The sequence below is a fragment of the Phoenix dactylifera genome, chromosome 18 (assembly GCF_009389715.1).
Source record: "Phoenix dactylifera cultivar Barhee BC4 chromosome 18, palm_55x_up_171113_PBpolish2nd_filt_p, whole genome shotgun sequence".
NCBI classification, from domain to species: domain Eukaryota; kingdom Viridiplantae; phylum Streptophyta; class Magnoliopsida; order Arecales; family Arecaceae; genus Phoenix; species Phoenix dactylifera.
In genome coordinates, this window is record NC_052409.1 from 2,071,029 (window position 1) to 2,092,326 (window position 21,298).

The window sequence follows — 21,298 nt, forward strand, 5'->3', positions numbered from 1 at the left end:
GAGCTCAACCTAGTGCAATTACTAGGTAAATTAGATGAAGAGCGTTGGATAAGATTCAATACCCCCTTTTATCACTCCAAACCTAGCCCCACTTTGGAATAGTGCAGTAACAGCAAAGTGTGTCTGAATTTATTCCATCTCGATGGAGCGGTCTTAGCCGATATGAAACTACAAATATGTCCGCACAAGTTTTTACATAATTATGAGATCTAGTTTGCTCTAATATTATTTTAAAATTTTACTGAAGCATCAGAATGTATTATTTGATTTTTTTTGTTTTATATAAATAGACAGGCATGACTGCTTTCGGTCAGCATCTTTGTGTGATGGGAACAAACGCCAGCATATACGTCTACTTTTTGACATTAAAACTTGGACGAAACAAGCCGGGGGCTGGATTTTTGGATACTTAACAGCTCTTACAGGCTGGTTTCTCGATTAAAAAACAACGTCCTCTTTGTACTTAGAATAACAAAGCAAGCAAGGCAACGTCGGCAAGGGTCGGTCGCCAAAAGGCTTTTCTTTTTTTTCAGCATCACCGTCTTAGTTCCCTCCCCATCGCCGGAAGCCTATCCTTCTGGTTGTTTTCTACTGAAGGAATCCGAATCCAAAGAACAGGCCTTTCGCCACGCTTCTAGTTCTTTGACCACACCCTCCTGCCGGCAGATGCCGACCCGTCCATTTGTCCGACAGCAGCCATCTCACCAAACCTGAAAATCTTACTCCGCGGATCTAAAACTCAACACTGTGTCTATCCCTTTGTTAAAAAGCATAGCCATTCTGCATCATATCACCACCCACTAAGGTCAGGATTCGCAAATCTAAGAGCAAATCTTTGAACTCAGGTGGGTAAAGCAAAAGTTGACACCAAAAAAAAAGTCTTCCCGCGGCCCACACAAGAATGACGGAAAAGAATGGATTAGGAATGTATGCATGAGATAAAGTTGGAGATATGGTCCAAACTTCTAGATAAAGTAGTTCCGGCGGGGGGTTTTCATCTTATTTGAACTTCAGACCATGGAGCTCCAGCCCCGCATTAGATTCTTTTGCTGGCTGAACGATGAATTGGTGGTGAAAATATTAATGAAAGAGATGATGGTGATGCCAAGTGTTGATGGTGCAGGAAGCCCATGGCAAGAAGGCCAGGTGTCCTTCTATTGATCAGGAAGAAATTGTACCTTGCATTAGGTGCACCACGTCAGCAATGCAACGTATGAACAATTCGAGATGAGGTGAGGAGATAACAATTCAAGATGAGCCGCATAATGAATGATGAATGAAGCCTCAAAAAAAAAAAAAAATTTGATTGGCATGATGCATTGTTGATGTGGTGTACCAAGGTATAATTCTTGCTTGATCAGCAAGAACAAGACCGAGAATTCGATGGTCAGAGGGAATATAATTTTGCTAAGTGGCAGTAGTACCATACGTTGGCACGTAGACTTGACCCCTGGACCCATATGCAACCCAAGAAGGATGTGGTCTACCTTCTCATTTGCAAGCAGCAAGCAAAGCACGCAAATGGGCAGTGGGCTGGCTCAAACAGCTGCCGGATGAATTGTGCTGCCAAAAATTAGCATGCTACTTGAGGTATCACCATTAACATGGATCGTCTGATCTTTCACAGTGAAATCAGGATTCTTTGCAATTAGAGATTGAACAGGAGTGGTAAGGTCACAAATGTCCATGTATTGTAGGAGGTCATGACTAACCAGGTCCCCTATGCATTGTGCTGTCCAATGTGCTGTACTCCGTTGGAAATTTTTTTTTTTCTTTCTACAGATGGCTCATACCCTTCTAGTATAGATATATCCAAAAAAGTCAAAAATAGTGCATCACAGAGTATTCTAGGCAGTTCATTTTTTCCAACCCATAAGGTCTCTCAAAGTGATCGGCCACGTACGAAGCCATACAATCCGCGGCCCCATTAGCCTCTCTGTAGATGTGCCCGGTTTGGAACACAATATTACCTCTCACCATGGCCCGGATGTCCCAGAGCTTACATAATAGACAAATATACGGCCATGATCAAGAGACTAGACCTTGAACTAGAGAGGGTCTAAACTCTTCAAAGAGAGCATCTTATGGAACCTAAATAACATAAATTGTGTCCCTGCGAGAAAATAGAATTCAATCTCCTTTTCAGTTACAGTTAAGACCATAGATGTAGCCCTTAAGAATCAGGTCAAGTTAAGCCCAGTCTGACAAGAAAGTAGTCAACCCAATCCCAGTTCAACTTAACCGCACTCCTGACCGCCAAAAAGTTAAATTGACCTAGCTCTAGACTTTTCAACCAGAACGGAAATTGGGTTAAAATGGGTTAGGTCAGGTCAGATTGTGTTAAGAAATTTTGGTTTCAGCTGGGACACATAGGGAGCTTTATTGTAAAAACATGGGCTAAGTTTGAGTTTGATCGGATGAAGAGCCATAAAAAAGAATATGGATTGATAGTCTGTCAGATTAGATTCAGGTTATTTAAACTCTCAGGTCAAAATCCAGTCCGATTTAAAACTGGCTCCAGAATTTCGACGCCAACCCCAAATTGTGCATTTAATCAGGTTTAGGGGCATGTTGGTTAGAGAGGAGTTAGATTCTGGAATAGAAATGAGAATAAGTAACTCCCATTCCAGCTGCTTGGTTAGGAGTCCCATTCTTATTCCAATTCTAAAGGGGAATGAGAATGTCTCAATCCTCAAAATTCAATCCTACCTCTCTCTTAGTATTTAAATTCCATTCTGATTCCGATTCTAGCCACGAACCAAACATATTAGAGAATATGTCAATTCCGATTTGCGTCCCAATGCATTCCAATTCTGATTCTAATTTCAGTAGCGAACCAAACGCATCCTCAATTCGAATAACCATTACCCAAGTTGGAAACTTTACTAGATAGGTGGCACTATAGGTAGCCAGAGTCTATAATGAGCTTTGACTTTTTGTGATCACCTCGAGCTCAGTTAATAACCTCCTTGCATAGCCTTTCCTCCTAGGCGAGTTCCATTTGAGATGTTTTGCTTAACCTTTCTTTCTTTAGATTTTCCAAGCGTGTTCCTGAATTGGACATGTGACACACACATGTTCACCGCTTCTTGAACTAAAAGAAAAGCCCAAGAGAGGAGGCCCAAGTGACATGCAAAACTGGGAGACTCAGCATCGACTCGCCCGGACCAAGTACTGGATAAAAAAGCCACAATGAATAGGGCCTCACGTAGCCCAGCTTTAAAGCCTCAAAAGATCCTCCTCGTGCATTCCAAAAACAAACCGGGTCCGGCACCCATTTGGGGTACCCAGTGGGGCGAACTTATAGACATCCCAAGGCAGTAATAGGCCCAGCCCAATCCGACCTGATGGATACTGGAAATCCTACAGAGGGAGAGAGAGAGAGATTGAGAAGCTAACCATCTATGATGTCATCCGTCTCCACGCGTGTCGAGTGTCTATACTGACATCTAGCGTTCTCTTTCAGGCTGCGTTTACTCCTTTATCTTGTCAAGTCTGGAACCAGAAGGAGCTAGCCACCAGAAAAGAAAACCAACCTGCCCATGAAAGAAGGAAGCGGAGGGGAGTCCTCATGGACATCCAAGATGAAGAAGGGAGGGATTTCATTTGTGACCTCACTTCAGGAAGGTTGGAGATACATGAAGGCTACTCTCATAGGCCAGGTATTTGTGATGTAGGAGGGTCCTCTATTTCTTATTGTCATTGAGCTTATCCCGTATTTCTTAGTATCATAGAGCTTATTTCCCTTGATAATCAGCAAGTTTTATTGTTGAATAGGTGAAGAAACTGACAGCCAAAAATGAGAAGGAAGCTAGTGAAGCAGACCTGCAGGCAGCTAAGATGCAGGTGGAAGCAGCAGATGAAGCCGAGAACCAGAAAAAAGCAGCCGGACATGTAGCATAGAGTGTCTTTCCTTGGACACACCTATATATGTTTAATACGTTGCTTTTCCTAAATGTAGGCACTCTTATGCATGCTATGCTGCGACTTTTGAATCAAATATAGATGATGATATGCACGCAATAGCTTTCTCATATCATCACCTCAGATGTAATTTTTTCTGCTCACAGTCAAAGGGGGGAAATCCTAATATTTCATAAGCAAGTTGACCATTCTGAAGAAAACGAGAAAAATATGATAGCGTAGCCAATACAAGTAGTTGAATACATCATGAATCTTAATATTCTGGATTAAAGAAGAAGAAGAGGTTTTGTGACACCAAAAGTGTCTCCAGATCAGGAATCTTTTTTGATCTGATCGAGTCGTGACTTACTAATCACCTGTGCAGCAGCATTGGTGGCATAGGGTGCATAATATTTGGTTCAGATCAGATTATCAGCCACCTTTATTTGCACCGAGCTGCTGTTTGCAAGCCAAACGGATACGGATTCAAATGAGCATACTGGCTTGCAAACGAGTTTAGTATAATGTCCTTGATCTAAGCAAGAAAGTAGGCCTGCAGATGGGCTTGGAAGGGTTGTGCCAAGGTTCATGAATCTGATCTGATTCATTTGGCAATAGATTGACAACTGAAAAATGCCTGTGTTTCATGCTAGGCATCCGGTGAGCATGATTGGATGGCCCTCAAAAGCTTGGACATAGTATGAGAAATTAGCAACAACCACAGTCCTCAATCAAAACTTAGTGCCGAGTTTTTTAGCAAGATAGTAATGGATTATTCTATTTGATCAGAGTATGACTAATCAGACTGAAAACCTTCTTTTGCTACTCTTAACATAAAATCAACCCACTGTAAACTGGCATCAACTTACCAGCAAAGATAATTTGGGCATATGACAGATCTACTGTAGAAACCCAGGGAAAGCTTGTGCTATAGACAGGGTAGTTTAAGTCCGCACAACCAGAGGATACAACCGCCAAGACTGTTCTAGGTTGGAAACAGTAGATGAAAATTTGCCATAATAGTGTCTTTTCTCGAATGAAGCATTTCCTGTAAGATAAATCGCCTCTAGAGGCAGCAAACGCACAAGTTCGATACAACTCGAAGAGGTTTATTAATAGAAATAAGACACTACCTCATTAATCTTCTATCCATAAGCATGGCTTCCCAAAAGAAAAAAAAAAAAAACAAGTAGAGAACAGAATAATACAAAGCATAGCATCCAATCAAGTGATTAATAACATGGTGCCTCTTAGAAAGGTGGTTATCCTTCTACGAACAATCAAAACAGCCACTGTTTGCAGAAAGGATGAGGGAAAAAAGAACATGTACACAAGCAATAAAGTATGACATAACATGATACCCTTAAAACTGCAGGAAAGTTGACGGAGAAAGGACAAACATTCCTCTACATCTCGCCGTGCTGGAACTATGCCCTTCATGTGCAAGTAGGTACCAGCATATGCTTTTGATAGAACCTATTGAGAGCAGAAAATTCATTACATATACAAAGAGCAATATTTCTCCTGCAACAAACACATCAGTATATGTTTTAAAACAAAATGATCATGTTGAGGCTGTTATCTATGATGCAGTCTGTAACAAAACATCCAAGCATAACTTTTCAGTAGGTTTATGAAGCTGTTGACTCAGTTATATATTTACAGAAAAGAGTAGTGGGATGTTGGAAGCAGATTACTTACTTCAACCAGTTTGTTTACATGACCTCCTCGAAAGAGAGAAGGATTTCGAAAGACAGTTCACTTAATTTGCAAAGACATTCAATCTCACTTGGGCGGTAACTTCTGGGTGTAACTTAAGCTCAGCAACATATTCACCAGTTTCACGGATCTCTGGAAGGGTGACAATCCGTCTGTCGACATCCCTATATAAAACAATAAACTTGGACTCAAATAATTGCCAAATAAATCAATTATAACATAATATAGCTTTGTTTTCATTTTAATATCATACCTATTTAGCTGCGCTTTGATTATGTCAACAAGATCTTGTGCAGTAACACTAACAGAAATGAAAAGGCAATGACTTTAGATGAGATTATTGTAAGTATAGCATGTACAATTTCAGCCAGTTCTGTTGGACATAGTAAAACTCACGTTCCGAAAATTTGTTTTCCTTTACCACCTTTGCGCTTCACCTTAAAAGCTCCAACTGTTTGGAAAATTAAAGCAAGTTGTTGTGCCTCTTCTTTTACCTGATTCACACAACTTACAAAGTTAGAATTTCATTGACATACATAAGTACATGTACATGTAATATTTTAATGAATAACAAATAGTGTTGTTTGAAGTAATGCGATGCCTACAGGGCCAGGATCAAGCAAAAAATAATTAAGGTAATAATTAAGTTTTCTTTATGAGCTGACTGAAATCTCAATCTATGCCTAAAATAAAATTGCTTCGCATATCAGTGCAACTTATTACCAAATAGTCAGAGAACAGAATAAAAAGAGAAGGGGAGAGGGCATTTCTGGTAGTGAAATATATGGTGAATTGAGAGTTGTGCAGATCAATACATTTTGGAGTATTATGCAGGGACTAAGTCATGTTCAGTTGCTCTAGCACGATATGTGTCGCATGAAAGAACCAAAAGTTTACCCAAAGAAAACACTGCAAAGTGGATGTATTCCTTAAGAAACACATTGGAGTCCGATCAATTTCAAAAACATGGACTTTATGGATGCTAAATGATTGATAGCTAAATGTGAATTGGAAATTGGGAAGGCTTGATTTCCCAACCACATAAAATATTTAGAGCCAATGGATATGTGAAATGTTCGTGCAGATACATATATGTACTTGTTATGCTCTGTTTATGTTTCTTGACAACTTTAATATGAATGACAGTAAAAATATTGAAACATTGATGCCAGGAAAAGAGAGTTTAAGGAATATCAATCACAGTATGAATCAGCAATATTTCAAGATTATTGAAACAAATATTGCAAGGGTATACTAACAAGAACTGGTCCTATGTAAGGTCTGAGAAAGTAATAGCCACACAGACAGCAACTATAAAGAATATACAAAGATTTCCCACTTAATTAGTTATCAGTTTTTAATTATCTATAACAATCTTTTGACAAATGGGACACATATATTATCTGATGTATACCCGATTTTCTTCATCGTTTTTGGACCCCTTAATGTCTTAATGTCGAACAGTCTCTCCAGATGTCTGCTTCCTTCAGACCGTACAACTGGTCGACTAAAAATTGATCCAATTTCTACCAATTATTATGATATTACGATCAGATTGGGTACCAAAAAAAGAAATGGATTCAGGATGAAATCTGCTCTTTATGAAACGAACCCAACCTTCTATTTTAGATAGATAGATGGCAATTCTGATTGGTCAATAAAAATCAATTTCAATGGAATTCCTTTTTTGTTTTTCTTTAGATTAGTTAAAAGTCTGATATTGCAAAAGAGAGGCTCCAAATTGGTTCAAAATCATGAAAGTATAGCGATAATCGTTATAATATCTTCTTTGGCGAAAGACGTCTCTTTTGGTCAAAATACACTCATATAGATGGAACAAGGCTTATTAATCATTGTTACAGTTAAATGATAAGTTCAGGCATAAATTCCATTACCCGTTTTTTCTCAGCCTCAATTCTCTCCTCCTCAATCCGCATTTCCCTGAAGCGGGGAAAAGAAAATTGTTATCTAAATATTCAGTTTGTAATGGAGGACACTATCAAATATTTATGTAGAGAATGGCTTCAGGTAAAGAATGGCAAGTTTGCTTTATAAGGTACTCATAAATTCGAAGCACCATACATACTCAAAGAACATAGAAAAAATCAAATGAAATAAATATTTCATATATCAATGCATCTAATACGACATCAATGTTCTTTCATCCCTTTTCATAATGCCATCAAAGAAGAGTACATATGCAGCCATCATGGTGAAAAGACCTGAATTTAGTAGACCCATCAAACCCTATTTCTTTTCCCCCCTAGTATATTCACTCCATTCACCTCAACTATCTTCTAAGCAAAATGTTACCCTACACCATCCAAACACAAATTGTCATCCAAGGACAGCCTCCGAAACATCAGCATTAACTTTAAACTTAAACCATGCCCTAAAATTTCTATTTTCTACCGCTGTCAACTCTATATCACATCACCTGCGCAATAATATAATTTGAGCATTTCCGTGATAAATTCCGCAACCGAGCAAAGTCACAAAACTAAATTTTTTCCCTGGAAATAAGGAAATGATGCTAGATAAGAGAAGCCGAGTGCTGAAATCAAATTATAGAGACCAAACACAATTGTTGGATAACAGAGAGCACAAGAGCATAAAGAGGCGAACTTGAGAAAGAGAGGAGTGACGAGCTGGGCCTTCCCCGTGGGGAAGAGGTAGTTGCGAAAGAACCCGGCCTTCACGTCCAGGAGCTGCCCCTTCTTCCCCAGCTCCAGGACGTCCTCCTTGAGAATAATCTGGGCACAATTGGCGTCCAATTAATCGACCAAGGGCCTGCCGTCATCGAACACTAGATGGACAAACGCGAGGAGGAGAGGACGGAGTTGACTCACCTTTCGAAGCTTCTTGGCTTTCTTCTGGGCCACGATGGGCGTCGCCCTCCCCGTGTCCGTGGGGTTGGGGCTCTCGCGACGAAGGCTTCCGCCCAATGACCGCGGCCACGAGCAGCAGGAAGAGCTCCAGGATAGTACGGCTGATGTCGACGCCATCGCTGCCGGCTCCCGTGCGGCCTCCTCTTCTGTTTTTTTATCCGTCTCCCCTCGCCCTCGTTCCTTATCTCGTTCCGGTTTAGGACTTGGACTTCTTGGGCCGAATTTGGGCTTCTAAATACTGCAATGGAGGCAAGGAACTATGTGTTTGACATGGTCTCCCCTGGGGCTCCGCTTGCTCTCTCAAAAGGCCTGATTGAACAAAGTATGTCAATGTGGACACTTTGGCGACTTACACTGCTTAACATATATGGCTGGTCACACTTAGGTAGCTCGGGGTATTTGGAGCTCTACATTTATTCTTGTAGCGTCACGGATAGTATTCTTCACCTAGGAGCCTCCACCCTCGAACTTTCATAAAGTCAATTTCGACATATGAGTGCTAGATAGTGGCAGGAAGGATGGTGCAAGCTTCGTCATCAGAGCGCCGGACTCCAGGATGGTGTTGCTGGTGGGTGCCGGATCTTTGATATCTCTGTTCTGGGGGCAGAGCTGAGGGTAGCTTGGGCTGATCTGTGTCAAGCCCGACGTATTTTGCGAGCCAACGCAATCCAGCTCGAGGATGACTTGGCGATGGTGATTGGCCGGATCCAGGAGTCACCGGTGGCATGGTTTGGTGCCACTCCTTACTCCGGAATATGCGGGCCATGGTTGGTGGAGATGTTACTTTTCAAGCTAAGCATGTATATAGAGAGGCCAATGGAGCTGCGGATTGAGTGGCCCGTATGTGGCTGACCACTCTGAAGAGGCTCGATGGGTTAGTGAAGGAGAGTTGTCTAGAGTATTCCGTGATTTATTATATTTTAATTTTTTTAGATATATCCATACTAGAAGTATATGAGTTATCCGTTGTAGTAATATATATATATATATATATATATATTGCATGAAGGCTAATTGAGCTTGGAAGGCAAATTGGTCTTGGAAGCTCAATTTACTTCCGGTTGCAAGGACTATAGACTCAGGCTAAGCTTGAGAGCTGATTTGTTTTCATGGTTGATGAGGCAACCCCAAACAATAGCTATAACCAGGTTAGGCTTGAGTTCAAGTCAAGTTAGAACTTCCCTTTGACATGACCAGGCCAGGTCAGGGCGATTTGAAAGTATGGTGAAATTGGTGTTGATTTTGTGACATGTTAGGTTCCCAGAAGGCTGTATTTTTGAGAGGAGCTGCCATGGCTAAATTAACCGAGTCATTTGACACATGATGAGAACCGTTATCATGGTCACATGCAGCTAACTTTCGTACTAGAATCCTATGTTCCTTTTCACGTTATTGCTTTTGGCAAAAGCATTTAACATTAGTTTTAGGACTACTGTGCAATCATAACGTTGATTCAGCTTAATACTCATTTTTATTTTGCTTGAATGCATTTCTACGTGGTCCTTGCTGCATGGTAGGCCATAAGTTTTAGTCCCTAGCTACAGATATTGGATGCTTTCATAACAACAATGGTTCATTGGGTTGACAAAACGGTAGCTGGACAAATATGGACACGGATTTTTGAAATTTCAAAACATCAGTCATCTTGTTGATGAATGATCGAGATTGAGATGAATCGAGATATCAATTCATTTTAACCAACATGAAAGAAATTCCGTCACCTCTAGATGGTAAACATGTTGGATGATGGTTGATATGCATATTTGAAATTGGTTATGTGTACATCTTAAATAAATGATGCACCGGAAACTAATATACACATTTTTGTATACACATGTTTTCAGAAGGCGATGCTTAGATTATTTCTTAAATAATATCGAATACAAGATGATACACATATTATAAACTTTTAATGTGCAAATTGTGAATGTTTCTGAACCTTCTGAGTGGTAAATACTCAGAGGTACGATGCTAACTAATTATGCTAATAGTCACCAGCAATGATGCATAAATTTGAAATTACAATTTATACAAGCTCAATTTCAGGTGCACATATTTTAGATGAGTGATGCACTCATACATAACAACTGATGCAAATACTATAAAATATTAAAAAGTTATAAATACATAAGATAAATAATTGGTGCACATATTTTAAATTGGTGATGCATACATCTTAAATAGTTGATGCGTATGAATCTGATGCACATGTTTTAAAAAGATAATGATATATTATAAATTATTGATACACACATTTGAAATGAGCAATTCGCACATGCTCAATCATCATGCATATGCTTTAGTAGGGGATAATATTATTTGCACAATCTTGAACAAGACAAATATAGTTTATTGCAAAACTTAGTATGCATGGATTGCCTAGTTCAAATGGAGATTATTACAAATACAAGCTTGGTTTATTAGTGTTATGACAACAACCTATTTCTTTGCATCCATTAGATTTATTTTTTTTTAATTTTTGATTTCTTAGATTTTTTTTTTTTCATATCTGGTGCTATCAAAATGCTGTTATACTTAGATATCTTATATGTTCTCCGAAAAATTGAATATCTATTGAAAGATTTTTAGTTGAAAATATGTACTCTTCATTGGTTATGGTTGAGGAGTCATTGGCGGTGATGGGCTTTGGTGGAGATCATCGGCGGTGATGGGCTTTGGTGGAGATCATCAAACATCCTTTATCTGGAGATAATCTATTTGAGCTTTGTGGACTAGAAGTATGCAAACTTTGATGGCATTTTTTAAGTTCAAGACATGTTCATGATATGTGCTAAATAAAAGAAATAAAAAGTGGCTAGCTATCTAAGTATCATGTATGACAAATTAGGGATGATGTAAGTATTGTTGATCAGACAACTCGTAGAGATGGAGTTGCTCACCTTCATCAAAATGCAAAACCCTATACAATTGAATCGTCCTTACATGTTTGTTTTTGGTTGTAAGTTTTAAAGATTACCTCCTTGATACCATAATTGATCACATTATTTAAATAAATAGCATGACACAAATTAGAAGAAAAAATTGCAAAGCAACTATTAAGTAACATCAATGATCAAGGTCCTAAGAGAACACAATGGTATTATTAAAGCTAGCAATGTGGTGGAGGTTCTGATGAAGTACCAAGCCTAATAGATATGATAAAGAGAAAAATATGCAATGCCTCATGGTGCTCTGGCAATTTTGATGCTTGACATCTCCACGCTTCATTTATGGTCAATCGTAAAAAGAGCGAGAAGACCCTCTTCGTCCCGGTCGTCGGCGAGGCTGTGAATGACACCCTCCTGGTGGTGGTGAAGTCCGAGGGAAAGTGCAGCGCCGGCAAGTACCTGATCTACACGCGGCGCGACCGCTGCAAGCCCATGAACCACCACCTCTGGAGGTTCCTCAGTGCCCTGGGAGAAGCCCAGTACCTGAACCGCGCCCTCGTCATGGATCTCAGCATCTGTCTCAATTCGACGTACACCTCCATGGATCAAGACGAGGAGGGCAAGGACTTCCTGTTCTGCGTCGATTTCGAGCACTTGAGGGACTCGGCGTCTGTCGTCGACGAGCGACAGTTCTGGAAAGTCACTCCCAAGATGCTGGCCGAGGTGAAGGATGCCCACATCACCGGAACTACCGGTACCAGGTGTGTATGTGAGGTTTCGTGCATGCGTATGTTTAGTCTCACATCGATTATTTACCATATAAATTTTAAATATTTATACCGGATCAAAAAATTCCAATAATACTTTCGAATTAAATATTTTAGATAAAATTCTGAATCATTGCAAATGACATCAGACACCGAGGTGCTTTTTTTTTATTTTATTTTTTATTTATTTTTTATTTTTTATTTTTATTAAAAACGACTACTTATTTCATATAATTCTAACTCAACCATGTCACAGAAGATACACGAGACTCTCCTTCTACACTAGTTGACAATATGGACGACGGGAGGCGCCTTTATATTGCTAGCAATGACTCGGCTACCTCTTCCTTTGATCCAATGAAGGATAAGTATACAGTTCATTTCCTCGACGATTTTGAGGACTAGTGGTATACGGAGACCCAGAGCCTCAACAATGGGATTCCAGTGGTGTTTGATGGCTACATGAGGGTGGAGGTTGACACTGAAGTGCTCCTGAGGGGCAAGATGCAGATCGAGACCGTCAATGATCTCACGAATTGTTGCAAAGATGGGATTAACACCTGTCACATGGATTCCTGAACAATTAATTGATGGATTCATTTGGTTTGCAGAAATTTGAAGTTTTTTCCCCATGATAACCGCATTAGGTTTCTGCATTGTACCTTATATTTGTTGAGGATTCCTATTGCCTTGTAAAAAATTTTAGTTTTTGGTAGATAGGGGCTGCTTTGGTGGCAGGCTGATTAATTTGTTGCCTAGCAAGCTTCCTGTTTTCTTCTGAATTTTGAATTGATTGTATTTGTTGAGATCTTGAATACAATGTCCTTTTTGTTATCCTCAATGTAGGGCCTGCTTATGTGTTTCTGTGATGCTGATTGCTAGTGGTGGCAATTTGTTGTTGTTCATGGATCTCTTAGAATGTCTCTTTGATATCTACTGCTTTATGGAATCCTAACATCCTTTTCTTCTTTTGAAAGCTCTCAGTATTGTTGTACTTTTATTGCAACAGTTGTAATTCAGTAATTGTCTTTTGTTTTTGATGATAGCCAACCTGAGTTTGAGGTGAATATGCTAATGAACAAGCATCTAATGTTGCCATTCCTTGAACATTTTTGGTTAATTCCTTTGGGCCAGGGTTGTATTTTTTGCGGCGAATTATGCGGGACCGGGATATGTAGCCCTGGTTTTAGGTTATGTGCTTGTTTATGAACTCATCATGTAATTAACTGAAGCAATATCCAATCTTGTTAGAGTCCACAAAACTTGAATTGACAGCTAGTACAATACAGGTGCAACTATCATTCTTTTAGATAATCAGTTATTCCATATGCTACTGTTTATATATCAGGACTTGTTCATATGCTGTTAATGTTTTCATTTTGTGTGTATTATTGTTGTGCCTCCACAACATGGGTTTCATTTTAGCTATCAACGGGGGATCTTTTGGTAAAAGAGTCAAAAAGCAGGTGAAGAGACTTCCAAGAATATTTTTTTGCAAGCCAATGCCTTTGCACAAGACTTTCCTCCCAGGTTGTTTGGAAAGGAAGGAAAAAGAGAAAAAAGGGGTAATAAAAGCAAGCACCAAAATTGTGAAATCAAATGGATTCAATCAACCTGATAATTTGTTGTTTGTTGTCTCGCATGGTACCATCTATTGTTCTTTTTCTTTTGTTCTTATTAGCTTAATAATAACATGGTAATGGGGTTCCTTTCCACCCAATTTTTTCCCTTCAGAAAAAAAAAAAAATGGTGAAAGGAACCTCCATCAAGTAAGTCTCTGACTATTCTAGATGATTGAATGATGTTAGGATCTTTTTACACAAAATGAAATCTCATGCTCTCTTAAATTTTATGAACAAAATACATATGCCCCCATTGTAATTTCAACCTGCCGGATGGTACCTGCATATTAAGCAATTAGACTCTCTCTCTCTCTGTGTGTGTGTGTTCAAAAACAATTGGTTGTAATGTGTCACAACTAGAGTTTGAACCCTGAACCTTTCCCAGGGGCAAACTCTTAGCAGTGAGTGCGAGAAAGCTGAGCTAACAGCTATTAGCTTAAACATTCAGACTGCTGTTTTGCTTGGGCTAGAATACCTTTTCTTCAAAGATCTTTTTCTTCGATAAAGGAAGTGCTTGAATACTGTTTATCAACTGAAACATGTTATTATCTGATGACTTCAATGCTGCTGCAGCATAATTTTTGCTTCTTAAATTTGTCAGATCAGTAATATCATTCAAAGATGCTGGCTCAAGGCATAAGACAATGATTTCACAATCGGTGCCAAATCTTTGAAGTAACTGGTTTAAGTTTCTGACTATTCTAGATGATTGAATGATGTTAGGATCTTTTTACACAAAATGAAATCTCATGCTCTCTTAAATTTTATGAACAAAATACATATGCCCCCATTGTAATTTCAACCTGCCAGATGGTACCTGCACATTAAGCAATTAGACTTTCTCTCTCTCTCTCTCTGTGTGTGTTCAAAAACAATCAGTTGTAATGTGTCACAACCAGAGTTTGAACCCTGAACCCTTCCCAAGGGCAAGCTCTTAGCAGTGGGTGCCAGTAAGCTGAGCTAACAGCTATTAGCTTAAACAATCAGACTGCTGTTTTGCTTGGGCTAGAATACCTTTTCTTCAGAGATCTTTTTCTTTGATAAAGGAAATGCTGGAATACTGTTTATCAACTGAAACATGTTATTATCTGATCACCTAAATGCTGCTGCTGCATAATTTCTGCTTCTTAAATTTGTCAGATCAGTAATATCATTCAAAGATGCTGGCTCAAGGCATAAGACAATGACTTTCCAATGGATGCCATATCTTTGAAGCAACTGGTTTTAAGGTCCAGAAAATGAAGCCAAAACGAGATGCAGACAATTTATTATCTCCCATATTGCACGATTGAGAAGGCCGCTCCTTAATAAAGCTTTGAGCTTCATTTAGAAACAGAACAGAATAGACGGAGTCCACAAAGTTTGGGCATATAAAATATCCAGGAGATTGCCAGAGGTAACAAAATATCTACCATGCGCTGGCTTTGCATTCTTATGAGCAAGTTCATTGTTTTTAATGATCGGAAGAAGCTCTTGTTTCTCTCCCTCCTTTTGTCTCTTCTTCATCCATTTGTCGTAGGGAATTCCACCATTTGCCAGAATATATATGACAAAATGCCTTGCCCTCCATTGCCAGGCAGGTCTCCAAGCAACCAATCCATCCAAAGCCATGAAGGGTGGCCTCCCGCAAGTCTTCACACTGTGTTCGGTAATACTGCTTGTAGCTTCAGTGGCTGGTGCTGCTGATATCTTTCTCGACTGGAATGTCTCCTTCGATTGGAACATCAGGCCAGTCCTCTTCCGTCAACCGGTATGAACATTCTATAATGAGAAGAGGCAGTTCATTCATGATGAATATTTGTTTCCAGTGAAATCGTTAACGGAACCTCATAGATGCCGTGTTGGATCTCAGGTTATCACCATTAATGGAATGTTCCCGGGGCCCCTTATTAATTCAACTACAAATGATATGATCCATGTGAACATCTTCAATAATATCGATGAACCATTGCTCATGACATGGTATGCAGTCTCCCGTAGCACATCCTTGTGTTCATAATTACGTTGTTTGGTGACCAATATATTTCCTCTCAAAAAGAGTGACCAAATTATATATCTAAAACACAGTTGCATAAGATGAGGTCACATATAGATAGAAAGCCAATTCTGTAGCTTTCTTGGTTCATTCTTTTGTCTCATATAATCGTTGATATCTTTAAATTTCCATGAACAAAAATATTCAAGAGAAACTAAGTAGTCAGAAGTTCATTTCTGGAAATTTAGTACTAAATGGCCCCAAGGAGGAAGGCCATGGATTTGAGACTATTCTAATTCTATGTTATAAGATATGTTTGACACAATAGAATGCATGAATTTTAAGAAGAGCAGTTGAAAGAATTTAAGCTCCATATGATGCAGGAATGGCATACAACAGAGGCTAAACTCATGGCAGGATGGTGTGTCTGGAACCAACTGCCCCATCAAGCCTGGTAGGAACTGGACATACGAATTCCAAGTGAAAGACCAGATTGGAAGCTTCTTCTACTTCCCCTCCACCAACTTCCAAAGGGCCGCTGGTGGATTTGGTCCTCTTAGAGTCAACAACCGTGATGTGATCCTGGTGCCTTTCCCCAAACCAGAAGCAGAATTTGATCTTCTGATAGGAGACTGGCATTCCATCCCTTACAAGGTCATCTCTTTTCTCCTGATATTAGTAATGCTGCATCGGTTTTGTTACATTATTGTTGTCTGACCCAGTATACAATGGGAAACCTGTTCAAGGTTCCTAGAATATGGATCGAAAAAATATAAATACTAATAGCAGTTTGGCTATCTTAACATTGAAATTGCCACTGCATAATTCAAAGTATGAATGATGAAACTAACTGCTGTGTTATTTTTCACAGACTAGCTGGAAAATGGATTTATAGAACATATTGTTGATAACCTTTGTACCTGTGATAATCTGTGGATAGGATGTACGGGGAATTTTGGCCAACAAGCATATGCGTCTCAGTCCAGCTCTCTACATTCTTATCAATGGAAAGGCTCCTTATAACAATGTTTGGGGAGGAGAGTATGAGTCCCTCAAGGTGGAACATGGTAATCATATAATTAAGAACAGCCGCTCAATAGCTCATTCAGGAAGAAATCATCTGAAAAATGCAAATTTTCAAATGATCATTACTTCAAGAAACACCTTCTAAACTGCGTGTGTAAACTTCTAATTCCTATAATGCTCCTAATCCATGGTTGGATCCTTTCTAGAGCAACAACATCCATTCAATTCTTTTTCCCCTGCTACTTTTGCAGGGAAGACATACCGATTGAGGATATCGAATGTGGGGAATGCCTTGAGTTTTAATTTCAGAATACAGAACCATCAGATGATTTTGGTCGAGACCGAAGGATCTTATACAGATCAGATAGTCTTGGATTCTCTGGATGTGCATGTCGGCCAGTCATATTCTGTATTATTCACTGCAAACCAACAGGAATCAGACTACTATATTGTAGCCAGTCCAACACAAATTGATACTAGAAACTATCCTAACATCAATGGTGTTGCAGTGCTTCATTATGCAAACTCAAACACTCAATTAAGTGGACCCCTACCTCCTGGGCCTGATCAATTGGACAGAGTTTTCTCCATCAATCAGGCAAAGTCCATAAGGTATGATCAGAGAGTCCAAGTTGATCAGGCATTGATATAAACCAACTAACATTCTTCACAATAGCCTGGCAAAACAGAAAAAAGTTGCTGCATATATTCTGAATTTAGAGAAATTATATTATTTATAGCAGCATTTATTCTTTTAATCTTGCACCAGCTATAAAGCTTGCTGCGATGAAGCCCTAGAAAAAGAAGGCATTGATGAAAGAAGCATCTTTTTAGACAAATCCGATTCCTTCTTCCTCCTTTTGTTTCTTCTGTATAAGATTAGAGTTTACTGACTTTTATTGAATGGAACTAACAATGTCTGTGGTTGTGAAGGTGGAACTTGACGACAGGGGCTGCAAGGCCTAACCCACAGGGCACATTCAATGTAACCAATGTCACAATCTCACAAACATTCATCCTCCATGGTTCTGAAGCAGAATTAGGTGATCGCCGTTGCTACACTATCAACAATGTATCCTACCTGACTCTTTCGACCCCACTGAAACTTGCTGATTACTTTGTGAATGGCTCCGGTGTATACCAGCTCGATGCCTTCCCGACTAATTCAGTCAATCAAGAAGCTGCTCTTGGTACTTCAGTGGTTACTGGAAATCACAAGGGTTGGATCGAGCTTGTGTTTAAGAATGATCTTGATGTTATGGATTCATGGCATCTTGATGGTTTTGGGTTCTATGTAGTCGGGTAAGCATCATCCTCATGACTACTATTTATAAAGCTAACACTTTGCCAAATGAATCATTTCTTGGATTGCATGCACAATCTATGTATTCAAACTTGCTTCAAAATGTAAATCAAATTCATTCATTTATCTAGCCTTCAATTTTCTTATGGACCTCTAACATCAGTCCATTTCTATATACTACTCGGATTATATGCATTCGTATAGACCTTTGATGCATTTTATCCACCTAGATTGCATAGATTATGTTCGAGTTGTTAAATTATATACATCTTTTCTGTTTTCAAGGAAACATAAAATCTTTTTTAACTGTGGTCATGCGAAAGGTTTAACTTATGACAATCCAGTTACACATGATAAATATCAAACTAATTAGAATGAAAACTTCAATGCTTTACCAACAGAGAGAACTATTCGACCATGCGTTGTAAAGGTTGATGTGATTCATTCTTTTACCTCCTTGCAAAAGTTAAAAAATCTCCAATCAAGCTAACAGGCGCCCCTGTTCTGCTCTACAGGTTTGGTGATGGTGAATGGAATCCTGCTTCAAGAGAAACCTATAACCTATACAATCCGGTTGTCCGCTCCACAGTTCAGGTTGTAGAAGAAGAGCGAATGCATGAAAGTGGAGGCTAGATGATTCTTTGATGTCAAAAAGAACGGTAACAGGATGTGTTTTCATTGTGAATGCAGGTGTATCCTGGGGGATGGACTGCAGTTTATGCATATCTCGACAATCCTGGCATGTGGAATCTCCGATCTCAACGCCTTGAGAACTGGTATCTAGGCGAAGAAATGTATGTGAGGGTCCATGATAACGATCTTAACCCTGCCAAAGAGCGTCCTCCACCTGAGAACCTGCTCCTCTGTGGTTGGCAACTATGTCTCGAGTGCTCTGGCTTTCATGGCCTTCTTGAACTTTTGAGTTGGCCGATGGCTTAAGTATCTATTGATTTGTTGTCTCAGGTATCTTTGCTCCAAAAGGCTCACCACCTGCCCCTGCACCGGCCGTCAGTTCAGCTCCGGCGCTGTCCCCACTTGGAGACTGGTGATGGAGGGGTCTCGTCAAGGTGGACTTCATGAGGAGCTCCACAGGACAGTTATTTCATTGTTCGAAATGATCACTTTAGCCAGTGGTATTAAGTTATCTTCATATGGTTAGCTATTTTTGGTCATAAAATGGAGCCTGCGATGTTATCCTCTACAAGGTGTGGTTGTTTATGCTCTGCTGGGAGAGCTACCAGCCTGCTACTTCCAGCAACAGTGTGCCATTGATGAAGACTTATATATATTTGTTTGTGCATTGAAGGTTAAATGAAGAGGCTATATCTGATAAGTATTGCAGCTGCGCCCCCACAAAGTTTGACGTTCACCGTATGTTTAGAAAACGTGATACGGGGGCCCAACCCTCTTAACAAGACATGACCCTTAACTGCTGGCACGCCATGGGATGCGAGGGGACTGGTGTTAATTATGGCTTCGGAACAAAACATGAGAGGGTTTTGTATTCCCTTGTGATTTTTTTATTATTATTTTTGGAGATTGGGGACAGAAAAACCTTTATTTTTTTAGAAAATGAGGGGGGGAAGGAAGAGGACAAACGATAAAGAAAGAGTGAAGGTGGGATTATGCATAGAGATCTCGTGAAGACACATGACCGTAACTTCATTAGGCACTGATGGTCCGCTTGTCATAGAATATAATTCAAATCTATTTTTAGTTGTTTGATAAGGCCATGCCTTCTCATTGTCAGACTTAAGATATATTCCTGCTTCGATAGAAAATGACGGGAAAGATCGAAACCATTCGAAAGTTGAGACTGGGACAATAGATATATCCTGATGGTTGCAATTGGAGGGTTTTGGAGGTTGGCATTAGAAGGCAAGGAAGAAGGAGACGAGAGGACACCGATTGATAGGTCGATGATAATAGTAATGAAGAATTGCTTAAAATTTTCTTGATAGATGACTATTTGTCTCAAAGTAACTCATGTCTGGCCTCCCTATGACAGGAGATGAAATTATTATGAAGCCCCTAATAGTACAAATAGTTACGTCAAAGTTCTTAATCAGAAAACAAGGAAATGCTCGAGTGTGGGTGTATGCTCGGTTGTCCTATGTGGATTTACTTCTGCATGGAGCTTTTATTTTATGCGCACCCGTACAGATCATCAATAAGCTGTGGCATCATGGGCAACCTCGGAGAGAAGAGAGTCGGAGACAGAGGGCTCAAGAGGCTATGGGCTGGGCCATATTTTGTCTAAGTACGCCCAATCAAGCCCAAAGTTAGCATAGGACCCTAAAATGTCAAGGCCATGCGAATATTAGCCCTAATTGTTACGGAATACAAGTAATTGATTTCTTCTAATTTTATATAATTTTTCGCTTGTTCATGAAAAGCACAGTAATGTGGCAGCATAATGTACGTGCGGGCATGTGTTTAGTCCCACATCAGTTATTCGTTGGATAGATTTTGGGTATTTATACAGGATCAAGGAATCCAAATAATACCTTCCGGCTAGCTATTTTGGGTGAGATCCTGGATTGTTACACATAACATGCATAGTTAAAGGTCTAAAATACTGTTATGCAGTTTTTATCCGGCTAATAAGGCCTTCTTCCATATGCTTTGCTTTCCTATCATCTTTAACTTCCTATGTTTTTTGGAACAACATGAGGAGCATCTTACTGCCTTTTCTCCTTGGTTTCTTGCTTGGTAGAAGTATAGTACGCACCTGACTGTAATTGTGATCTACTGAGCAGGATGGACTAATCAGCTTTACACTGGTTACCTGGATAACACTTTTCCATGCCACTTGCTGTGGTTTTTAGGTAACTATATATACCATTGCTTGTTTTCATTTAATGCAAATATCTTCATAAACCTTTATAGGTCCAAACAGCATAACATCTTTTGATGTTCTGCTGTTTTTCCAGTTTTAGAGGCTGGTTACCATCAAAGTAAGGATGTCCAACCTTCTGAGATGTCTTCATACCACCTCATTGCCTTCTCTTACTCCACCCATCCACCCTAGCCAACTCAATATTTCTAAGCAAATGACTATTTAAAAGATGTTACTATATTGTGTGCATAGAAAGCCAGAACATGGCATGGGATTCCTTCTGTCTGATATAGAATCTCATAAACTATCAAAGCTCATACGCATATGTCCTTCAAAGAAATATCCAATATTTTTTTTTCAAAAAAAGA

General features: G+C 39.5%; 4 protein-coding genes across 5 annotated transcripts; 3 read left to right on the plus strand and 1 right to left on the minus strand.

The window, feature by feature from the left end:
• Positions 1-3,410: 3,410 nt before the first annotated feature.
• On the plus strand, positions 3,411-5,089 carry LOC103698861. Its single transcript, XM_008780910.3, has 2 exons — positions 3,411-3,662; positions 3,778-5,089. Exons 1-2 carry the CDS (start codon positions 3,543-3,545, stop codon positions 3,901-3,903), a joined length of 246 nt encoding a protein of 81 aa, XP_008779132.1. The 5' UTR covers positions 3,411-3,542; the 3' UTR covers positions 3,904-5,089.
• Positions 5,090-5,097: 8 nt separating this feature from the next.
• On the minus strand, positions 5,098-8,701 carry LOC103698850 (50S ribosomal protein L9, chloroplastic). Of its 2 annotated transcripts, none has more exons than XM_008780900.4 (7): positions 8,472-8,698; positions 8,248-8,375; positions 7,518-7,563; positions 6,019-6,116; positions 5,876-5,923; positions 5,605-5,786; positions 5,098-5,379 (listed from the first exon to the last, which is right to left on the minus strand). In XM_008780900.4, the coding sequence occupies exons 1-6, from the start codon at positions 8,625-8,627 to the stop codon at positions 5,666-5,668; spliced, it is 597 nt and encodes a 198-aa protein (XP_008779122.2). In that variant the 5' UTR covers positions 8,628-8,698; the 3' UTR covers positions 5,098-5,379; positions 5,605-5,665. The 2 variants fall into 2 exon arrangements, with proteins under 2 accessions (XP_008779122.2, XP_026657581.2); XM_026801780.2 differs by having other exon boundaries at positions 5,109-5,427; positions 8,472-8,701.
• Positions 8,702-11,740: 3,039 nt separating this feature from the next.
• On the plus strand, positions 11,741-12,999 carry LOC113462041. The gene is made up of 2 exons (XM_039115651.1): positions 11,741-12,163; positions 12,571-12,999. Exons 1-2 carry the CDS (start codon positions 11,741-11,743, stop codon positions 12,742-12,744), a joined length of 597 nt encoding a protein of 198 aa, XP_038971579.1. The 3' UTR covers positions 12,745-12,999.
• Positions 13,000-15,396: 2,397 nt separating this feature from the next.
• LOC103700006 (monocopper oxidase-like protein SKU5) lies at positions 15,397-19,394 on the plus strand. The gene is made up of 9 exons (XM_008781989.3): positions 15,397-15,537; positions 15,640-15,749; positions 16,146-16,416; positions 16,703-16,829; positions 17,040-17,400; positions 17,722-18,090; positions 18,607-18,685; positions 18,782-18,959; positions 19,055-19,394. The coding sequence occupies exons 1-9, from the start codon at positions 15,397-15,399 to the stop codon at positions 19,138-19,140; spliced, it is 1,722 nt and encodes a 573-aa protein (XP_008780211.1). The 3' UTR covers positions 19,141-19,394.
• The last annotated feature ends 1,904 nt before the right edge of the window (positions 19,395-21,298 follow it).